The sequence below is a fragment of the Convolutriloba macropyga genome, unplaced genomic scaffold (assembly GCF_964194025.1).
Source record: "Convolutriloba macropyga unplaced genomic scaffold, txConMacr16.3 SCAFFOLD_4184, whole genome shotgun sequence".
Taxonomy (NCBI): domain Eukaryota; kingdom Metazoa; phylum Xenacoelomorpha; order Acoela; family Convolutidae; genus Convolutriloba; species Convolutriloba macropyga.
The window spans coordinates 1-21,091 of NW_027450248.1; the positions used below are offsets into that span (position 1 = coordinate 1).

General features: G+C 34.2%; 1 protein-coding gene across 1 annotated transcript; it reads right to left on the minus strand.

The window, feature by feature from the left end:
- Positions 1-5,432: 5,432 nt before the first annotated feature.
- Positions 5,433-20,653, minus strand: LOC142355738 (uncharacterized; the record flags this gene model as incomplete). Its single annotated transcript, XM_075407809.1, has 4 exons — positions 20,463-20,653; positions 9,594-10,489; positions 9,145-9,257; positions 5,433-5,548 (listed from the first exon to the last, which is right to left on the minus strand). Coding segments are annotated over exons 2-4 (1,104 nt in total), but the record flags the coding sequence as incomplete, so codon positions are not given.
- Between the last annotated feature and the right edge of the window lie 438 nt (positions 20,654-21,091).

The following is a 21,091-nucleotide window of genomic DNA, read 5'->3' on the forward strand; positions in this document are numbered from 1 at the left end:
TTTTTGGTATAGCTTGCCTAGGAAAAAAGTTGGTATTTCATACGGAACTTTGCGATTTTTTCGAATAAGTAATTTGAAAAACAGGTCTTTTTTATCGGGTCAAGAAGTTATTCAAATCGAACCAGACTCGGTATGGAGTATCCCATGGGTACCTAGAGCGTAAAACAAAAAAAATTTTGGTATAGCTTGCCTAGAAAAAAAGTTCGTATTTCAATCGGAAATATCGACTTATTCGCCTATTATTCGCTTATTCTATTTTCAAAAATATAGAAATTTCGTCGGGTCAAGGAGTTGTCCAAATTAAACCAAACTTGGTATTGAGTATCCCATGGATGCCTAGAGTCTAAAACAGAAGGAATTTTTGCTATAGGTTGCCTAGGAAAAAAGTTACTTTTTCATACTGAAATTTGCGAGTTTCGTTTTTAGCGAATTTTAAATATAGTTGTTTTTGATTGGGTTAAGATGTTGTCCAAATTGAACCGAACTTGGTATTAGGTATACCATGGGTACCTAAATTATAAAACAAAAAGAATTTTTGGTATAGCTTGCCTAGGAAAAAAGTTGTTATTTCATACGGAAGTTTGCGAGTATTTCAAATAAATAATTTTAAAAATAGGTCTTTTTCATCGGGTCAAGGAGTTGTCCAAAGTGAACTGAACTGGGTATGGAGTATACCATGGGTGCCTAGAGTCTAAAACAGAAAGAATTTTTGGTATAGCTTGCCTAGGAAAAAAGTTGGCATTTCATACGGAACTTTGCGATTTTTTCGAATAAGTAATTTGAAAAACAGGTCTTTTTTATCGGGTCAAGAAGTTATTCAAATCGAACCAGACTCGGTATGGAGTATCCCATGGGTACCTAGAGCGTAAAACAAAAAGAATTTTTGGTATGGCTTGCCTAGAAAAAAAAAAGTTCGTATTTCAATCGGAAATATCGACTTATTCGCCTATTATTCGCTTATTCTATTTTCAAGAATATAGAAATTTCGTCGGGTCAAGGAGTTGTCCAAATTAAACCAAATTTGGTATTGAGTATCCCATGGATGCCTAGAGTCTAAAACAGAAGGAATTTCTGCCATAGGTTGCCTAGGAAAAAAAGTTAGTTTTTTCATACTGAAATTTGCGAATTTCGTTATTAGCGAATTTTGAATATAGTTGTTTTTGATTGGGTTAAGATGTTGTCCAAATTGAACCGAACCTGGTATTAAGTATACCATGGGTACCTAAAGTATAAAACAAAAAGAATTTTTGGTATAGCTTGCCTAGGAAAAAAGTTGGTATTTCATACGGAAATTTGCGAGTATTTCAAACAAATAATTTTAAAAATAGGTCTTTTTCATCGGGTCAAGGAGTTGTCCAAAGTGAACTAAACTGGGTATGGAGTATACCATGGATGCCTAGAGTCTAAAACAGAAGGAATTTTTGCTATAGCTTGCCTAGGAAAAAAGTTCGTGTTTCAATCGGAAATATCGACTTTTTTCGCTTATTCTATTTTCAAAAATATAGAAATTTCGTCGGGTCAAGGAGTTGTCCAAATTGAACCAAACTTGATATGGAGTATCCCATGGATGCCTAGAGTCTAAAACAGAAGGAATTTTTGCTATGGCTTGCCTAGGAAAAAAGTTCTTGTTTCAATCGGAAATATCGACTTTTTCGCTTATTATTCGCTTATTTTATTTTCAAAAATATAGAAATTTTGTCGGGTCAAGGAGTTGTCCAAATTAAACCAAATTTGGTATGGAGTATTCCATGTATAGTTAGAGAGTAGGAGAAAAAGAATTTTTTTGTATAGCTTGCCTAGGAAAAAAGTTAGTTTTTTCATACGGAAATTTGCGAATTTCGTTTTTAGCAAATTTTAATTATAGTTGTTTTTGATTGGGTCAAGATGTCGTCCAAATTGAACCAAACTTGGTATGAAGTATCCCATGTATAGTTAGAGAGTAGAAGAAAAAAAATTTTTGCTATAGCTTGCCTAGGAAAAAAGTTAGTTTTTCATACTGAAATTTGCGAATTTCGTTATTAGCGAATTTTAACTATAGTTGTTTTTGATTGGGTTAAGATGTTGTCCAAATTGAACTGAACTTGGTATTAAGTATACCATGAGTACCTAAAGTACAAAGCCAAAAAGAATTTTTGGTATAGCTTGCCTAGGAAAAAAGTTGGTTTTTCATACGGAAATTTGCGAGTATTTCAAATAAATAATTTTAAAAATAGGTCTTTTTCATCGGGTCAAGGAGTTGTCCAAAGTGAACTAAACTGGGTATGGAGTATACCATGGGTACCTAAAGTATAAAGCAAAAAGAATTTTTGGTATAGCTTGCCTAGAAAAAAGTTGGTATTTCATACGGAAATTTGCGAGTATTTCAAATAAATAATTTTAAAAATAGGTCTTTTTCATCGGGTCAAGGAGTTGTCCAAAGTGAACTAAACTGGGTATGGAGTATACCATGGATGCCTAGAGTCTAAAACAGAAGGAATTTTTGCTATAGCTTGCCTAGGAAAAAAGTTCGTATTTCAATCGGAAATATCAACTTTTTCGCTTATTATTCGCTTATTCTATTTTCAAAAATATAGAAATTTCATCGGGTCAAGGAGTTGTCCAAATTGAACCAAACTTGATATTGAGTATCCCATGGATGCCTAGAGTCTAAAACAGAAGGAATTTTTGCTATAGCTTGCCTAGGAAAAAAGTTCGTGTTTCAATCGGAAATATCGACTTTTTCGCTTTTTCTATTTTCAAAAATAAAGAAATTTCGTCGGGTCAAGGAGTTGTCCAAATTGAACCAAACTTGGTATGGAGTATTCCATGGATGCCTAGAGTCTAAAACAGAAGAAATTTTTGCTTTAGCTTGCCTAGGAAAAAAGTTCGTATTTCAATCGGAAATATCAACTTTTTCGCTTATTATTTGCTTATCCTATTTTCAAATATAGAAATTTCATCGGGTCAAGGAGTTGTCCAAATTGAACCAAACTTGGTATTGAGTATCCCATGGATGCCTAGAGTCTAAAACAGAAGGAAGTTTTGCTATAGCTTGCCTAGGAAAAAAGTTAGCTTTTCATACGGAAATTTGCGATTATTTCGAATAAATAAATTTAAAAAGAGGTCTTTTTCATCGGGTCAAGGAGTTGGTCAAATCGAACCAATCTCGGTATGGAGTATCCCATGCATGCCTAGAGTCTAAAACAGAAGGAATTTTTGCTATAGCTTGCCTAGGAAAAAAGTTAGTTTTTCATACGGAAATTTGCGATTATTTCGAATAGATTAAGATTATTGAATTTTAAAAATAGGCCATATTTATCGGGTCAAAAATATATTCAAATCAAACCAAACTGGGCATGGACTATCTCCTATGTACCTAGAGTGTAAAACAAGAAGAATGTTTGCTACAGCTTGTCTAGGAAAAAAGTTAGGTTTTCATACGGAAATTTGCGAATTTTGCTATTAACGAATTTAAAAACCAGGTCTATGTAATCTGGACAAAAAGTTGTTCAATTTGAACGAAACTTGGCATGGAGTATTCCCTGTGTAGGTAGAGTGTTCAAATTGAGTGCCACTATTAGATTGTTGGATTTTACCTTGTGTGCTCTCTTGTATAAAATAGCAGTCATTTTGGTTTTTATTTCATATTTTCAGGTTTTTGTTTATGGAAGTGACCTCGCCTGAAAGGACCAAATTATTGGCCATGATAAGAGAAAAAGACGATTTCAAGAAAAGGTTGAACGCAAAAAGACGATTTCAAGGTTGAAGCTGAAATGTCAACAATCTAAGTGCAAAGTTCAAAAGAAAAAGTCGACATTTCGTCACAGATTTGCGTTGCGATTCAAAAGTCTTCTTGCTCGGGATATGAAAACGGCCAAGTCGCACATCTTGAAAGTGTTCAAGGGAGTTGTGGCAGTGACATTTCTAACAGCCCCCAAAAACCAAAACCATTTCAACGGTTGGATCTTCTTTGATTGGAAAATCAACTTGATGTTGGCACAGTCAAAAATACAACGCCAAAAGTCGAGAAAATTGTGCTATATGGAATTTATTAAAATTGAAATCAATGGGTTTGAACGGCAGCCACTATTCGAGATGAAGAAGGTTTATGTAAAAAAGCAATGGAACAGAAGCCAAGTCCGTCTTGTAATGGAGAAGTTCAAAAAAGAAGAAAAAAGCGCAAAAAATTACAAACACTGGACACTGAACTGCAGAAATTCCAAGGTTGTTTGAAACATTCTAATTCTTTTCTGCGTTATATTTTCGCATTTTCATTTGTTGTTTGCCTTTTAGCTGTACATTGTCTCTTTTTGATTTTCTCATTTTGAAGTTTGTTTTACGAACGAATTGTACTTATTTATATTGCCGACTTTGAATTTTGTTCGATTTGATAATTGATTAATTGATTGATACTTTCGGTTTTTGAAAAGAGGAAAACAGCGCTAGCGTTGTTGCGTAGAGGCTCAAATGGGAAATTAATCAAAACTAGCGGTTTTGTTTGAAACTTTTGAATAATTTTTAAAAAATGAGTAAAAGTTGCTGAACAGTAAAAAATTGTTGCTGATGGAGATTGTCTGCAGTGAGCTGTCTGATGATGCCTGGTTTGACAAAAAAATCAGCTGAAGCGCTGATTTAGGTAAGAAAAATTAACAGGGTGAATTCATAGAAGACACGGTGAATTTTCGTAAGAAATGCGGTGAAATGCGGTGAAAAAAAATAATTTTCACCGCGTATTTCGTACATCTTTTTGCGGTGAATGCGGTGAATCGCGGTGAATTATTTTTTTCACCGCGTTCTCGGTGGCGGTTAATTTTTTTTTTACCGCTTAATGCTATGAATTATTTTTTTTCACCGCTAGATGAAAAAAAATAATTCATCGCATTAAGCGGTGAAAAAAAATTAACCGCCACCGAGAACGCGGTGAAAAAAAATAATTCACCGCGATTCACCGCATTCGCCGCAAAAAGATGTACGAAATACGCGGTGAAAATTATTTTTTTTTCACCACATTTCACCGCATTTCTTACGAAAATTCACCACCAAACCTCGACCCGGGTAGGGCAAGTTAATCCCAACCCAAAAATAAATAAATAAATTCCTGCGCAATAGTGCTGAGTTGTGGCGTGCTTCCATTTTTTAAAGGAAAATGAAGCATTTCAAAGTTCTATTCAACAACAGTATCCCATGGATAGGATATCAAACGAGGATAGATCGGGCTGAGTTACAGAAGCTGACCACGTAAAAACGGAAGATGTTTCAAGACAAAACGAAGCTATCAAAAATCATTTGCAATCTGCTATTTTTTGTGGGTGTTAACTACCAATTTTGGCAATGTCGCTATATAATAACAAATATAATAATATTGTTTATAACAAATATAATAAACTACAGCTTAATGCAGTCAGGCCCTGTTATGCTATGAATGATCAAACTAGATCAGACTATTAACTCACCTGTAGTTCGTTTTTCAATCCTTTGTTGGCCTCTTCTAGGAGAACAACTGAATTCCTTAGCTCATCATTTTCCTCAGTTACAGTTTGTAGCTGCTGCTGTTGCTTCATCAGTTCATCTAAGGTCAAAGGAAAGCAAAAGTTGAGTTCGCGAAAATCTTATCTAGGGAATCAATTAGCAACAGAAGCCAGATTAACGAACTCTTATTAGTAATAAAATGTTGGCAGCGAAAATGGTTGAAACAATAGATACGGTGGGAATTTTCTTTAAAAAAAGAGATTTATTTATATGCAGTTTTCATTCTCTTTTTTCAGCAGGTTTAATGGTTTTCATCTCTTCGATGAAGCTGGTGTTATTATTTAAAGCAGAAATGATTATCCATCAAAGTTGTAAAGAAAATTGTCTTTATGGCGTCTATGCCCGACTTCCCATATAAACAAACCAGGTTTTCTGCTGCTCATTATTGTGACAAATTTTGCTGTCCTCTTTATGTATTCAAAATTGTAGCTCACTTTTTGAAATACTATAACCAAACCCGGTTTTTTATATGGAAAGTCGGGCATAGACGCCATAAAAATTTTTCTTTGCAGCATTGAATGATAACCTTCTACGCTTTAAATATTAAAATTTGTAATATCATTTCTAACCTACTAAAAATTAAACGCAGTAGTCGATAGAAAATAGAATAGCATTTGAGTCTTTAAATTTCAATTGGTCACCGATGACAACACCTAAGTATGTGAACGATGTATATTATTCGACCTCTTGCTGACATAATTAAGGTTGGTGTTTCTCGAAGTTCTGATTAGTTGCAAACAACCTATGTTCGTTTTAGAAAGGTTGAGAGTAGGTTTGTTAACAAAAAACCACCCAATAACCTTATTAATGTTACTATAGTGATTTTTTTATTGTTTCCAAAGTGCTGCTCGATAAAACAACAGTACCTGTGGCATAAATAAAGAAGGAAACGTTTCACAGGGTCATGTCTTTTGAAAGAAAAGTAAAAAGCCCCAAAATTGTTCCTTGTCGATCACCGCTCCTTTTCCTTTTGAGACATAGTTTCTATGATTTGATTGTTTTGATACGATTTCAGTTAGCCAGAGTCTCACCGATACTAAAGAAGAATGTCTCGATATTTTTCCATTTTTTGTTTTAACTTCTCTGCTCTAAAGTTTGAGTTGTACCTTTTACTGCACCAAAAAATTTGAAAAAAAATGTTTGTTTTTTGCAAGCTGGCGAGTAAGTTTGCTCCTAAATGTTGAGCCTAACTTATTTTTAACCATATTTTTAACTGACCAGCGTCTAAGATACAAATATTAAAACTTCAGGATATCGACATTGTTCTTAAAAATGTTATATGGTTGTAGTTGTTTTTAACTGAATAAATTTTTTGAACCTCATTTTTCACATTGCAATTGGCGGGAAGGGTTTATCTCTGAAAATAAACAGCAGTTCATGCAATCCTTCAAATGAAGTCATAGTGTTGCTTGCTAAACTACTGTTCAAGAGTAACCAACCTGTCTGAAAATAATTATTTTGTACTCACCGATTGATGATCCAAGTTTTCAAAAAACATTTTTCAGCTGAAAGAATCAATAGCAATTTTGATCACTTAATTTCAAGAGGGGGGTTTTGTGTAAACTAATAGCAAATCAATTGATTTTGTGTTTGAACTTGTTGATATAAAATTAAATATATCAGCATATCAAATTTAAAAAATGAATGTGGTCTAAAAGCGCACTCAAATCATTTTGCGTGATAAAAAGCCAAAGAAAATCTTTCCCAGCGGTTTTTTTTGTGCTAGTAATTGTAAAGAAGTAAAAACATAGGTCTTATTTTAATTGTCTCTAATGCAGGATGATTTTTAAAGTCCAAAATATTTAGACTGTATTAGTGAGTTCAATTTGTTAGATCATTTCACAACTTTATTCTCCTTTTTTTCACGTCACAGAGAAGTCAAATTAGAGTGGTGAATTTGATCAAGCTAGAGTAGTAAGGAAGGAGAGCAAAACAGAGAGGAGGTTTGAGGCATTATTTTTTCAACGTACTTTTAAAGAGGAGTGTTATGTTGGCATTTGAAAATGTTAGCTTTTGAGTCATGCCTTTTGAGTTTAAGGATAGTTGTTTTCATGACTTTGACACTATTTATTCTCCAAAATTTTCAAACATTTTTTGAGTTTTGAGAGCACTTTTGATATTTGTTGTTTTATTATTAGGAAAAGATCTCAAACTTTTTTTAATATGAATTATTTTAATTAAACTAACTGTTTCAGTTCAAAGCTAATCATTTCTATGAACTTCCTTTCTATGAATTTGACTGTAATATTTTTCAAAAAATATTTTTTAAGTTTTGTTGATTTGTTTTTGATAGTGTTTATTGCTCAATTTGTTATCGTTTAAGTACTTAGTTCTCAGTTTCTTTGACTTAAACGCTTTTTTTCCAAAATTCTACTTTTCAGTTTTGTTAGTATTTGTTGTACTATTTGGTGTTTAAACACTATATCTCATTCATGAACGATTGGATTTGTATCGGGGGGAATCTAATTAGCCGCTTGAGTTCATAGCGGTAGTTTTTAATTTTAACTCTTTTATATCTGCTTTCCGAAAAATTAACATATGACTTTTGGCCTTGCGTCTTTTTTTCCTTGTGATCATATCCCTTAATCTCAAAAGTAAGCATATTTTCTTAATAATCTTCTAGTGCGTCGTTATTTTGGTGAATTTAGTAGCTCAAACTTTTAGCTAACGTTCTGATTAACTGATATATCAATGGTTTCCAAAAAGTTTAATTGAAATTGTGAGTCTTGCACTCATTGGTTATACCGTCTTCTTTTCAGCCCCTTTTAGAACTGCTAAAAAGTATTGTTAAAGCGCCACTGGTTATTAAAGTTTCCAATTTTTGGCAGTACTCTTCAGTGTTGCCTCTTTTTTGTTTTGTCTGTCATTAATTCGCACAAGATTTTTGTATCCTATACTCATTGTTAGGACGCATAGATTCAATTTTTTCAAAGTTGTTGTTATTTTACGAATTCATAAAACACAAGATTCATGAAAAAACAAGTTTTCTAACTGTTTGTAGATTTTTTCATATTTCCTTTTATAAGATTAGAAGCTTTGTTGGCTTTCTCAGTTTGATGTTTCTTTAAAACTTAATTGGCGGCCAATAGTTAGTTCAATTCTTTGGATTGTAATTCAGAACTTGTCCTGCTATGTTTTTGTCATGTTGTTGAAGATATTGAGCTCCCTAATGCAAAAGTGAACACTGTCACCCCGTTTTGTTTTTATGCCATTCCTAGCTAGCACTTTTCTGGTAACTGACAATAAATATCTGTAATGTTTCATGCCTTTCTTTCTAAAATGATGAAAGGTTAAGATGTATTAAATTATGCGCATAGAAAACACGCAGTCAACAGAAGCACTTAAGTATCCCTATTTTTAGTTAAACGAGCAAAATATTTGTCTCAAACCCCCCCCCCCCCCCATTACTAAAATCACTAAGATTATTCGATTAGTAATCCGATCACTTAGGTTTTCTCTTGATTTTTGATTCTCGAATTAACGACCGCCGGTAGCATATACGAACAGCCTCATTATAAAGTTTTCCAGATGAGCAGCCATTTCATATTTTGATCATATAAGTATTTTTTAGCCTAACGGTTTTTCTTGTTAATTTAAATTTGTCCTTCAAAAAAGGAAAAGAAAGTTCAACCTTACCAGACAAATCAGCTACACTGTTAGCCGCATTGTCGTTCACTGTTTTCTGCACCAGTGATTTCTGCAGTTTCGTCACTTTGTCCTTGAGGAAGTCAACCTCACCGTACAGCTCACTGTTATTCACATAAGGCACGTTGTTCAAAATACTCCCTTTTTTTAATGAAAACAAGAATTTGCGAAAAAAATACAATTTCAATTTTTTTTCACTGTTGAAATCATCAATGTTATGTTGATCTGATAAAGAGCTGTTCAATCGATAATCGCTCATTAAAAATCAAAAACTGTGTCATTAATTATGTGTAAACAACTTTAAAAAAACAGAAAAAGTGTTCTTTCGATCGGTAACAGCAAAAAATGAAATCAAATTTATCTATGAAAGCTAAAAAAAATTGTGATGAACCGTTCAAGTTTTTTAGTTAAAAAGTTTTTTTAAGAAAAAAACAAAATGCCTGTTCTCTTTTTTGTAATCTGCCAGGTCACTTCGAAGCTGCTTCATAACTTCTCCATCTTTCTTCGACCCTGCTTGCTTTTTCGCCTCAACTTTTAACTTCTGCTCCAATTCCGCCACTTCTTTTTTCATATCTTCGATCTCTCTATCTTTGGCTGGAATTTCGTCCAATTTCACTTGCTGTTCCTTTAGCCGAATCTCACACGATTCAATGCTAGAAGCAGCATCGTGCAACTGTTGCGTAAGCTCATCAATTTCGGCTAATAGATCACTTTCGTTGTATTCTGGTGGCGAAGTCTCCGTGGCTGAAGCGTTCGCTTTATCTATTTTCAATTTCTCTATTTCGGATTTTAAAGTTTCAATTTCAGCCTCACGCTTGTCGAGTAAATTTAAATCCTCGTTTACAGATTCGATTTCTTTTTTATACTTTTCTAGTTTCCGGTCACGTTTCGCTATTTCGGCTTGCAAGTCCACGACGTTAATGTTTACATCAGAAGATTGTTTAAGCGCGGCTATTCTTTCTTCTAATTGAGAATTCTGCGCCCTGAGCGTTTTGTACTTTTGTTCGGAGGCTTTCAAATCTTCATCTTTGCGTTTTAGATTGTCTTTGAGACTTTTAATTTCAAAAGTGTTCTGATTAGTTTGAAATACGGGCGATACTTTGTTTTTGGTTTTCTGTTCTTTCTGTAGAGTTTCAATCTGTGTTTTGAACCTAGAGTTTTCTTCAGTAGCCCGATCCAGTTGCTGTTTTAAATCCGAAATTGATTTGTCCCGTTTCTGTAATTTCTTCTCTAATTTTTCACACTCGGTGTCCAGTTCCTGCAGTTCTGCTTCCAATGACTCCACTTTGATTGCGTCCGACACTTCAGTTGTCATGCTTTTATAATTCTGGGACGTCTGAAAATTCAAAGATACCCGTAAATTATGCGCTTTTGCCCAATACAGATCCCTTGACTGCCTATATTAGGAGCAGCAGCAGCAATCAATCTGTCTTGTTTTCATTCAGACAAAAACCGACAGTTCTTTCCAGCAAAACCGATGAAACCCACAGAAACCGACAAAAACCGACGTTTCTTACGTCGTTTTTGTCGGTATTTATCAACGCGAGCAATATAACTCTAGCAAAATTCATGGAAAATTTTTTTGGGGTTTTTAGTGAAGAGTTTTAACTACTTTAAAAATTGGCAACTACCGAATTTGAACCATTTTCTCTTTCTTGAAACCCTTATTGTCCTTAAGTTTACACCAACGGGTCTTAAGTTCTCGGTCTGTTTATATCTTGTAGACGCTTTGTTTATTTTTTCTTGTTTCCGAACCCAGGATGAGGTCCGCGTTCAAAAACAGGCATTGGCGTGACCGTCTTGGGTTGCGAACAGAGGGTTCCAAGCCAATCTTCCTCAAAAATAGTTATCAGTCATACTGAACAGACTTTGGCCATCCCTGGCCAGACCGAACAAGCTTTGGTCATCATTGCCCAGAAAGAATAAATTTTCATCAGAAATTCCTCAATAGACTGAATTGTGTGTATTTGCCAAATAAAATTATATTAAAATAGTCTTGTGCACAATTTGAAAATGGTAGAACTCAACCAAAACTATCAAATTTGAACTGCACTAATTTTTTAATTTATTATAAGGTCGTAGCAAGTTTCATATCAGTAAGTGACCTGGTGATAATAAATTACGTAATTGAGTGGTTTCATTGATAAGAGTCTTAAAAACGACAAATAATATTTTTTTTCCCAAAATTTTTTCAGATTCAAAGAAACAAAAACCCAAGTTACAGATACACCAGATGCACAATCGTCAAATTGCTGAAGTTCAAAAACTTAGTTTGAAAAATTCGAAAACTCGAATTTTTGAGTCAAAGTTTCCAACGAGTTAATGAATAATAGCACTTTTGTTGCCATCCAACGACATAGATAACAGCTAATCACTATTTGCACAAAGTTCATCAAACTGGGCACTAAAGGTATACCTTTAATTGAATGCCCCATTAAACGATATACCTAAGGAGGTACACAAGAGGATGATATTAAGAAGAATTATCTCACAAACTTTTCTGACAAATTTTTCACAGAAAATTTTTTAGAGTCTGTAGTGAACAGTTTTAACTACTTTAATAATTGGCAACTACCGAATTTGAACCATTTTTTTTTTCTTGAAACCCTAATTGTCCTTAAGTTTACACCAACGGGTCTTAAGTTCTCGGTCTGTTTATATCTTGTAGACGCTTTGTTTATTTTTTCTTGTTTCCGAACCCAGGATGAGGTCCGCGTTCAAAAACAGGCATTGGCGTGACCGTCTTGGGTTGCGAACAGAGGGTTCCAAGCCAATCTTCCTCAAAAATAGTTATCAGTCATACTGAACAGACTTTGGCCATCCCTGGCCAGACCGAACAAGCTTTGGTCATCATTGCCCAGAAAGAATAAATTTTCATCAGAATTTCCTCAATAGACTGAATTGTGTGTATTTGCCACATAACATTATATTAAAATAGTCTTGTGCACAATTTGAAAATGGTAAAACTCAACCAAAACTATCAAATTTGAATTGCACTAATTTTTTAATTTATTGTAAGGTCGTAGCAAGTTTCATGTCAGTAAGTGACCTGGCGCTAATAAATTACGTAATTGAGTGGTTTCATTGATAAGAGTCTTAAACACGACAAATCGTATATTTTTTCCCAAAATTTTTTCAGATTCAAAGAAACAAAAACCCAAGTTACAGATACACCAGATGCACAATCGTCAAAATGCTGAAGTTCAAAAACTTAGTTTGAAAATTTCCAAAACTCGGATTTTTGAGTCAAAGTTTCCAACGAGTTAATGAATAATAGCACTTTTGTTGCCATCCAACGACATAGATAACAGCTAATCACTATTTGCACAAAGTTCATAAACTGGGCGCTAAACGTATACCTTTAATTGAATGCCCCATTAAACGATAAACCTAAGGAGGTACACAAGAGGATGATATTAAGAAGAATTATCTCACAAACTTTTCTGACAAATTTTTCACAGAAAATTTTTTAGAGTCTTTTGTGAACAGTTTTAGTTACTCTAAAAACTGGCAACTACCGAATTTGAACCATTTTCTTTTTCTTGAAACCCTAATTATCCTTAATATTACACCAACGGGTCCTTAGTTCTCGGTCTGTTTATATCTTGTAGACCCTTTGTTTGTTTTTTCTTGTTTCTGAACCCAGGATGAGGTCCGCGTTCAGGATCAGGCATTGGCTTGACACTCTTGGGTTGCTGACAGGGGTTCCGGGCCAATCTTCCTCAAAAATATTTAATAGCCATACTGAACAGAATTTGGCCATCTCTGGACAGACCGAACAGGCTTTGGCCATCATTGCCCAAACTGAATAAATTTTCATCAGAACTTCCTCAATAGACTGAGTTGTGGGTATTTGCCACATAACATTATATTAAAAAATCTTGTGCACAATTTGAAAATGGTAAAACTCAACCAAAACTATCAAGTTTGAATTGCACTAATTATAAGGTCGTAGCAAGTTCCATGACAGCAAATGACCTGGGGCTAATAAATTACCTAATTGAGTGTTTTCATTGATAATAGTTTTAAACACGACAAATAATAGATTTTTTCCCAAAATTTTTTCAGATTCAAAGAAACAAAAACCCAAGTTACAGATACACCAGATGCACAATCGTCAAATTGCTGAAGTTCAAAAACTTAGTTAGCAAATTTCCAAAACTTGAATTTTTTGAGTCAAAGTTTCCAACGAGTTAATGAATAATAGCACTTTTGTTGCCATCCAACGACATAGATAACAGCTAATCACTATTTGCACAAAGTTCATCAAACTGGGCGCTAAAGCTATACCTTTAATTGAATGCCCCATTAAACGATAAACCTAAGGAGGTACACAAGAGGATGATATTAAGAAGAATTGTCTCACAACTTTTCTTACAAATTTTTCATAGACGATTTTTTAGAATCTTTAGTGAACAGTTTTAACTACTTTAAAAATTGGCAACTACCGAATTTGAACCATTTTCTTTTTCTTGAAACCCTAACTATCCTTAATATTACACCAACGGGTCCTTAGTTCTCGGTCTGTTTATATCTTGTAGACCCTTTGTTTATTTTTTCTTGTTTCTGAACCCAGGATGAGGTCCGCGTTCAAAAACAGGCATTGGCTTGACACTCTTGGGTTGCTGACAGGGGGTTCCGGGCCAATCTTCCTCAAAAATAGTTATTAGCCATAGTGAACAGAATTTGGCCATCTCTGGCCAGACCAAACAGGCTTTGGCCATCATTGTCCAAACTGAAAAAGTTTTCATCAGAACTTCCTCAATAGACTGAGTTGTGGGTATTTGCCACATAGCATTATATTAAAAAATCTTGTGCACAATTTGAAAATGGTAAAACTCAACCAAAACTATCAAATTTGAATTGCACTAATTATAAGGTTGTAGCAAGTTCCATGACAGCAAATGACCTGGGGCTAATAAATTACCTAATTGAGTGTTTTCATTGATAATAGGTTTAAACACGACAAATAATATATTTTTTCCCAAAATTTTTTTCAGTTTCAATGAAACAAAAACCCAAGTTACAAATACACCTGGTGCACAATCGTCAAAATGCTGAAATTCGAAAACTTAGTTAGCAAATTTGTAAAACTTGAACTTTTTGAGTCAAAGTGTCCAACGAGTTAATGAATAATAGCACTTTTGTTGCCATTCAACGACATAGATAACCGCTAATCACTATTTGCATAAAATTCGTAAAATTGGGCGCTAAAGGTATACCTTTAACTGAATGCCCCATTAAACGATAAACCTAAGGAGGTACACAAGAGGATGATATTAAGAAGAATTATCTCACAACTTTTCTTACAAATTTTTCATAGACGATTTTTTGGAATCTTTAGTGAACAGTTTTAACTACTTTAAAAATTGACAACTACCGAATTTGAAGCACTTTCTCTTTTTTGAAACCCTAATTGTCCTTAAGTTCACACCAACGGGTCTCAAGTTCTCGGTCTGCTTATATCTTGTAGACGCTTTGTTTATTTTTTCTTGTCTCTGAACCCAGGATGAGGTGCGCGTTCAACATCAGACATTGGCCTGACCGTCTTGGGTTGCGGACAGGGGGTTCCAAGCCAATCTTCCTCAAAAACAGTTATTAGTCATACTGAACTGACTTTGGCCATCCCTCGCCAGACCGAACAAGCTTTGGCCATCATTGTCCAAACTGAAAAAGTTTTCATCAGAACTCCCTCAATAGACTGAGTTGTGGGTATTTGCCACATAGCATTATATTAAAAAATCTTGTGCACAATTTGAAAATGTTAAAACTCAACCAAAACTATCAAATTTGAATTGTACTAATTCTTTAATTAATTAAAAGGTCGCAGCAAGTTCCATGACAGCAAATGACCTGGAGCTAATAAATTACGTAATTCAGTGGTTTCATTGATAATAGTTTTAAACACGACAAAAATTATATTCTTCCCAAAACAGTTATTCAGTTTCAATGAAACAAAAGCCCAAGTTACAGTTAAAGCTGATGCACAATCGTTAAAAAACTGAAATTCGAAAACTTAATTTGCAGACTTCCAAAACTCGAATTTTTTGCGTCAAAGTGTCCCACGAGTTAATGAATAATAGCACTTTTGTTGTCATCCAACGAAATAGATAACAGCTAATCACTATTTGCGCAAAATTCATAAAATTGGGCGCTAAAGTTTAACCTTTAATTGAATGCCCCATTAAACGATATACCTAAGGAGGTACACAAGAGGATGATATTAAGAAGAATTATCTCACAAACTTTTCTGACAAATTTTTCACAGAAAATTTTTTAGAGTCTTTTGTGAACAGTTTTAATTACTCTAAAAATTGGCAACTACCGAATTTGAACCATTTTCTTTTTCTTGAAACCCTAATTATCCTTAATATTACACCAACGGGTCCTTAGTTCTCGGTCTGTTTATATCTTGTAGACCCTTTGTTTATTTTTTCTTGTTTCTGAACCCAGGACGAGGTCCGCGTTCAAAAACAGGCATTGGCTTCACACTCTTGGGTTGCGGACAGGGGGTTCCAGGCCAATCTTCCTCAAAAAAAGTTATAAGCCATACTGAACAGAATTTGGTCATCTCTGGCCAGACCGAACAGGCTTTGGCCATCATTGCCCAAACTGAATAAATTTTCATCAGAACTTCCTCAATAGACTGAGTTGTGGGTATTTGCCACATAACATTATATTAAAAAATCTGGTGCACAATTTGAAAATGGTAAAACTCAACCAAAACTATCAAATTTGAATTGCACTAATTTTTTAATTAATTACAAGGTCGTAGCAAGTTCCATGACGGCAAATGACCTGGGGCTAATAAATTACCTAATTGAGTGTTTTCATTGATAATAGTTTTAAACACGACAAATAATATTTTTTTCCCCAAAAACTTAGTCAGTTTCAATGAAACAAAAACCCAAGTTACAAATAAACCTGGTGCACAATCGTCGAAATGCTGAAATTCGAAAACTTAGTTAGCAAATTTCCAAAACTTGAATTTTTTGAGTCAAAGTGTCCAACGAGTTAATGAATAATAGCACTTTTGTTGCCATCCAACGACATAGATAACAGCTAATCACTTTTTGCACAAAGTTCATAAACTGGGCGCTAAACGTATACCTTTAATTGAATGCCCCATTAAACGATAAACCTAAGGAGGTACACAAGAGGATGATATTAAGAAGAATTATCTCACAACTTTTCTTACAAATTTTTCATAGACGATTTTTTAGAATCTTTAGTGAACAATTTTAACTACTTTAAAAATTGGCAACGACCGAATTTGAACCACTTTCTCTTTTTTGAAACCCTAATTGTCCTTAAGTTTACACCAACGGGTCTATTCAACGACATTCAACGACATAGATAACCGCTAATCATTATTTGCACAAAATTCGTAAAATTGGGCGCTAAAGGTATACCTTTAACTGAATGCCCATTAAACGATAAACCTAAGGAGGTACACAAGAGGATGATATTAAGAAGAATTATCTCACAACTTTTCTTACAAATTTTTCATAGACGATTTTTTAGAATCTTTAGTGAACAATTTTAACTACTTTAAAAATTGGCAACGACCGAATTTGAACCACTTTCTCTTTTTTGAAACCCTAATTGTCCTTAAGTTTACACCAACGGGTCTCAAGTTCTCGGTCTGCCTATATCTTGTAGACGCTTTGTTTTTTTTTCTTGTCTCTGAACCCAGGATGAGGTGCGCGTTCAAAAACAGACATTGGCCTGACCGTCTTGGGTTGCGGACAGGGGGTTCCAAGCCAATCTTCCTCAAAAACAGTTATTAGTCATACTGAACTGACTTTGGCCATCCCTGGCTAGACCGAACAAGCTTTGGTCATCATTGCTCAGAAAAAATAAATTTTCATCAGAATTTCTTCAATAGACTGAATTGTGGTTATTTGCCACATAAAATTATATTAAAATAATCTTGTGCACAATTTGAAAATGTTAAAACTCAACCAAAACTATCAAATTTGAATTGTACTAATTCTTTAATTAAATATACGGTCGCAGCAAGTTCCATGACAGCAAATGACCTGGAGCTAATAAATTACGTAATTCAGTGGTTTCATTGATAATAGTTTTAAACACGACAAAAATTATATTCTTCCCAAAAAAGTTATTCAGTTTCAATGAAACAAAAGCCCAAGTTACAGTTACAGCTGATGCACAATCGTTAAAAAACTGAAATTCAAAAACTTAATGTGCAGACTTCCAAAACTCGAATTTTTTGCGTCAAAGTGTCCCACGAGTTAATGAATAATAGCACTTTTGTTGTCATCCAACGACATAGATAACAGCTAATCACTATTTGCGCAAAATTCATAAACTTGGGCGCTATAGTTTAACCTTTAACTGAATGCCCCACTAAACGATAAACCTAAGGGGGTACACGAGAGGATAATATTAAGAAAAGTTATCTCACAAGCTTTCCGAAACAAAAAGTCTTTGGAGGAGATGAAATTCTCAGATGTTATATGAAAAGATTCGATGAGTATGTTACAGGGTTTTTTTTTCAGGAAAGTTTTTTCTTGATATCATTTAAACGCAAAAAAACTCTAAACTAAAAGTTGTTCCAGAGGTAAGCCTAGAAATTTTTTTGTAGGGAGGAATTTTTATCCTTTACTAAAAAAACATGAGATTTTGTTAAATAATAATGACTAGAGCGCATCTTATCTCATTTTAAAAAAAGAGCTTGATTTTTGTAGCCTTTAATAAAGCAGTACTATTGTACCAGTACAACTGGTCATAAACACTCAAGATTACGTCAACAATCCAATAAAATAGCTGTCTGCTACGCCTAATATTACTAGCTATTGCGTAAATTGCCCGATAATAGGTAGTATTATAGTACAGTTGATTTGTCAATGAATAGTTTTTTTAGTGAAACAACTATATTTACGCAAGCAAAAAAATACACGTAGTCATTGATTTCGAAATTAGTTATTAATGGTTTCTTTTGACCTTTGGTTTCGATTTATTCCGTTAATAACTTAAAGCCCTAGAAATATCTCAAATTTCTAGAAAGGTTGCCCTAAACAAGGGCATTTCGGAATCACTCCGGAAATTATGTGAAATTGGTGGAAAAGTGACTCAGAACATTAAATACACCAGGGAACAGTTTGCGTCATGCCAATTTTAGATGTGCACATCAACACAGCCGCCTCAAATCTTCTGACTGATTTTTTGAACGTGCACCAATGGACAAGGGTGAACTAAAAGAAATCAAGAGTTCAAAAGATGCTGGTCAAAAGAAGTGAAAACTGATAGTTGAATAACCACAAATTACATAAATATGCAGTGTATGTGAACGTAAATGCCACACCGGCCAACTAATTATCAAATAAAGTTCTTTTTATTAAAAGTTATTTTGCGTTTATCAGCAGAGGAGATAGAGGCATAGCATCAGCAGAACACCTTTAGGTTCGAAAGTTGGCAAATGTTGCTGTTATTTTGCGTTTTTAATGACAAATCTCCAGCACTCTAAAAACTGCATGTAAAATTACCTAAAAAATTCAGATAAAATTATCTGAACTGTGTACGTTTTTTGGCATTCCTGTACCCAAACGTACCTACAATTTCGGGTAAAATTTTCTCTCCGGCAAACTACCTGCAATTTACCTGCATAGGACAAAGTTAAGGTATATTTACCAGCAAGTTACCTTAATTTTTTAGGTAATTTTCCCTGACAGAAAGATACTTAAGATATTCTTAAGATGCGTCTCCTGTTGTTGTTCAATAAAAAAAACCATTGAACAAATAAAACCATTCATAGGATCTTTTCTATCAGTTTCCTCCAAAGTTGCCAAAAATACTCGTTTTTCTGTGATTTGCTACAAAAGGCTGATTTGCCCTGTTAACTGATGTCATATACTTTTTCGATTTTAAAAAATCAGCAAAGATTTTCAGACACATCAAGTTAATGATGTGTTTTATTTGCGGGAGCTTGGTAGCAATATAAATTAAACTGAATGAAAAATTGATTGAGAGCGGCATCAGTTGCCTTTTCAAGCAACCTCCGGTGTATGATTTTTTGAAACACTTTTTTTTGCTCTAAAAGAAATGCAAACTGATTCAGCTAGCTGTTTTGTAATTTATTCTTCAAATAAATTGAATAGATTCTGCCCATAACTCTACAGGACAGCTATTCTTATTCCACACATGATTAAAATTTTTCCAGATTTATCGAAATCCTAATTTAGAGGGCTTTTTATAATATTTTTTGCATCTTGAAAAAAAACGAAGAGTTGAGATACAGCCTTAAACTTACGCTCTACATATGCTTCGACATGTATCTGATTGTGCAACAAGTAGTAATCCACAAACTAGCTCAACTGTTATGCGCTTTTGCACTAATATACTTAATATGAGAGAAATGTTTCAAAATATGCAATATTGCAGGCAAACGTCCTCATAGCAAAAATATTGTTATCCGTTGCCTTACTTAGCTTTTCCACGCGAGCCCAATGATTCTCAATAAATTGTGATGAAAACAAGCTGCACATATCCAAAATTAAATTATACTTTTGTAGACGATATTTTAAATTCAGAATTCAGTCTGAACTATTGATTAATCTTGATCCAGTGCTGAAGTGTCCAAAAACTTCTCAGTCCATCAATCACTGGTAAATGTGCCAACTTCCCGGTAATTTTCTCACGAAGGAGCACTCATTTCAAGGCGAGGAAACTAACGGGGACTCCCAAAAGGATAACCAATTGTCGATAAGTCCGAGTTTTTGTTAAAACCAAAGACTTTTCTGCTGTATTAAATCTATAAGGTTTTCAATAGCAATTAAGTTTCTGCTAAGGTGAAATTGAAGTCCTCAAAATGGCCATCAAAATGTTTAAGGACAACCAGAATGAAAGGCAACGAGAGTTATTTGGGAAGTCTGCTTCTAAGTTTATCAAAGATCATGATTTTTCTAAAAATGAGGGCTTTTTCTCAGAGGAACTCAAATGATAAACTGCGTGGTCTCATCTGTTCGAAAAATACGAGTTTTTAGAATTGCTACGTACAAACTGCTTACCTATATTATATTCTGCGAGCGCAATTGAATCTATAACTTTTTAACCCCGCTACCCTGCCGGGTAGCATTTTCAAATTCAGCTTTTGCTAATTTATTGTACTTTCTTATAAGCCTCCAATTACAAGAGATTTATACAAAACAACATTCTGTTATTTCTCGAAAACTATAGGCGCCTCAACTTCAGTGATAGCTCTCAAATTTAAGTAGATTAACTATTTTTGTTACATTATCAGGGCATTATCTTTGCGTATTTTAATCATACTTTTTAGTACTAACCTTTAAAGGGCAATTTCAAGTTGATTCTGCTTCAGGTTAACCAGGACAACTTCGAGAAGGCCTTCAGCAGTCACAACATTATCGAAAAAGCTTTTTGCCAGCTCGTAACAATTATTTTAAAGTCTAATTTAAAAACCACACGCATAGAGGTTTTCGTGGTCTTGTTTGAGCACAATGCTAAATAATAAATAATAATAATGCAGCATTGAAAATTATTCATTACTTTACGGCTCAAAGATTGTTTAATGGCTAACTTTGAAAGCTATGGTCACTTTGTTATTGTAGCCGAATGATTATCAGATCTCAAAAAATCGTTGGCTTCATTTTTCTAGAGTTGATCTTCTTCATAAAACATTTTTCTTTGAAATAAAAAGCCTCAAAAATTATGCTAGGCCAACAAAACTATTCTCTTTTTTCACGGCACTCGCAACATTATAAGTCATTCCAACACCTGGCTAATATAGGGCTAAAATTGCCCGAAATTTGCTTTTGAGGTCGGCCAAAAATGGAAAATTTAATGAATTAGCTGCAGTTTTTATGCAATAGAAGACTTCAGCCTGGGGCCACTTTTGATGATACCAGGCCCACTTGAGTCACCGCCGCCTTCTCGAGTTTTGATTGTAGCTAAT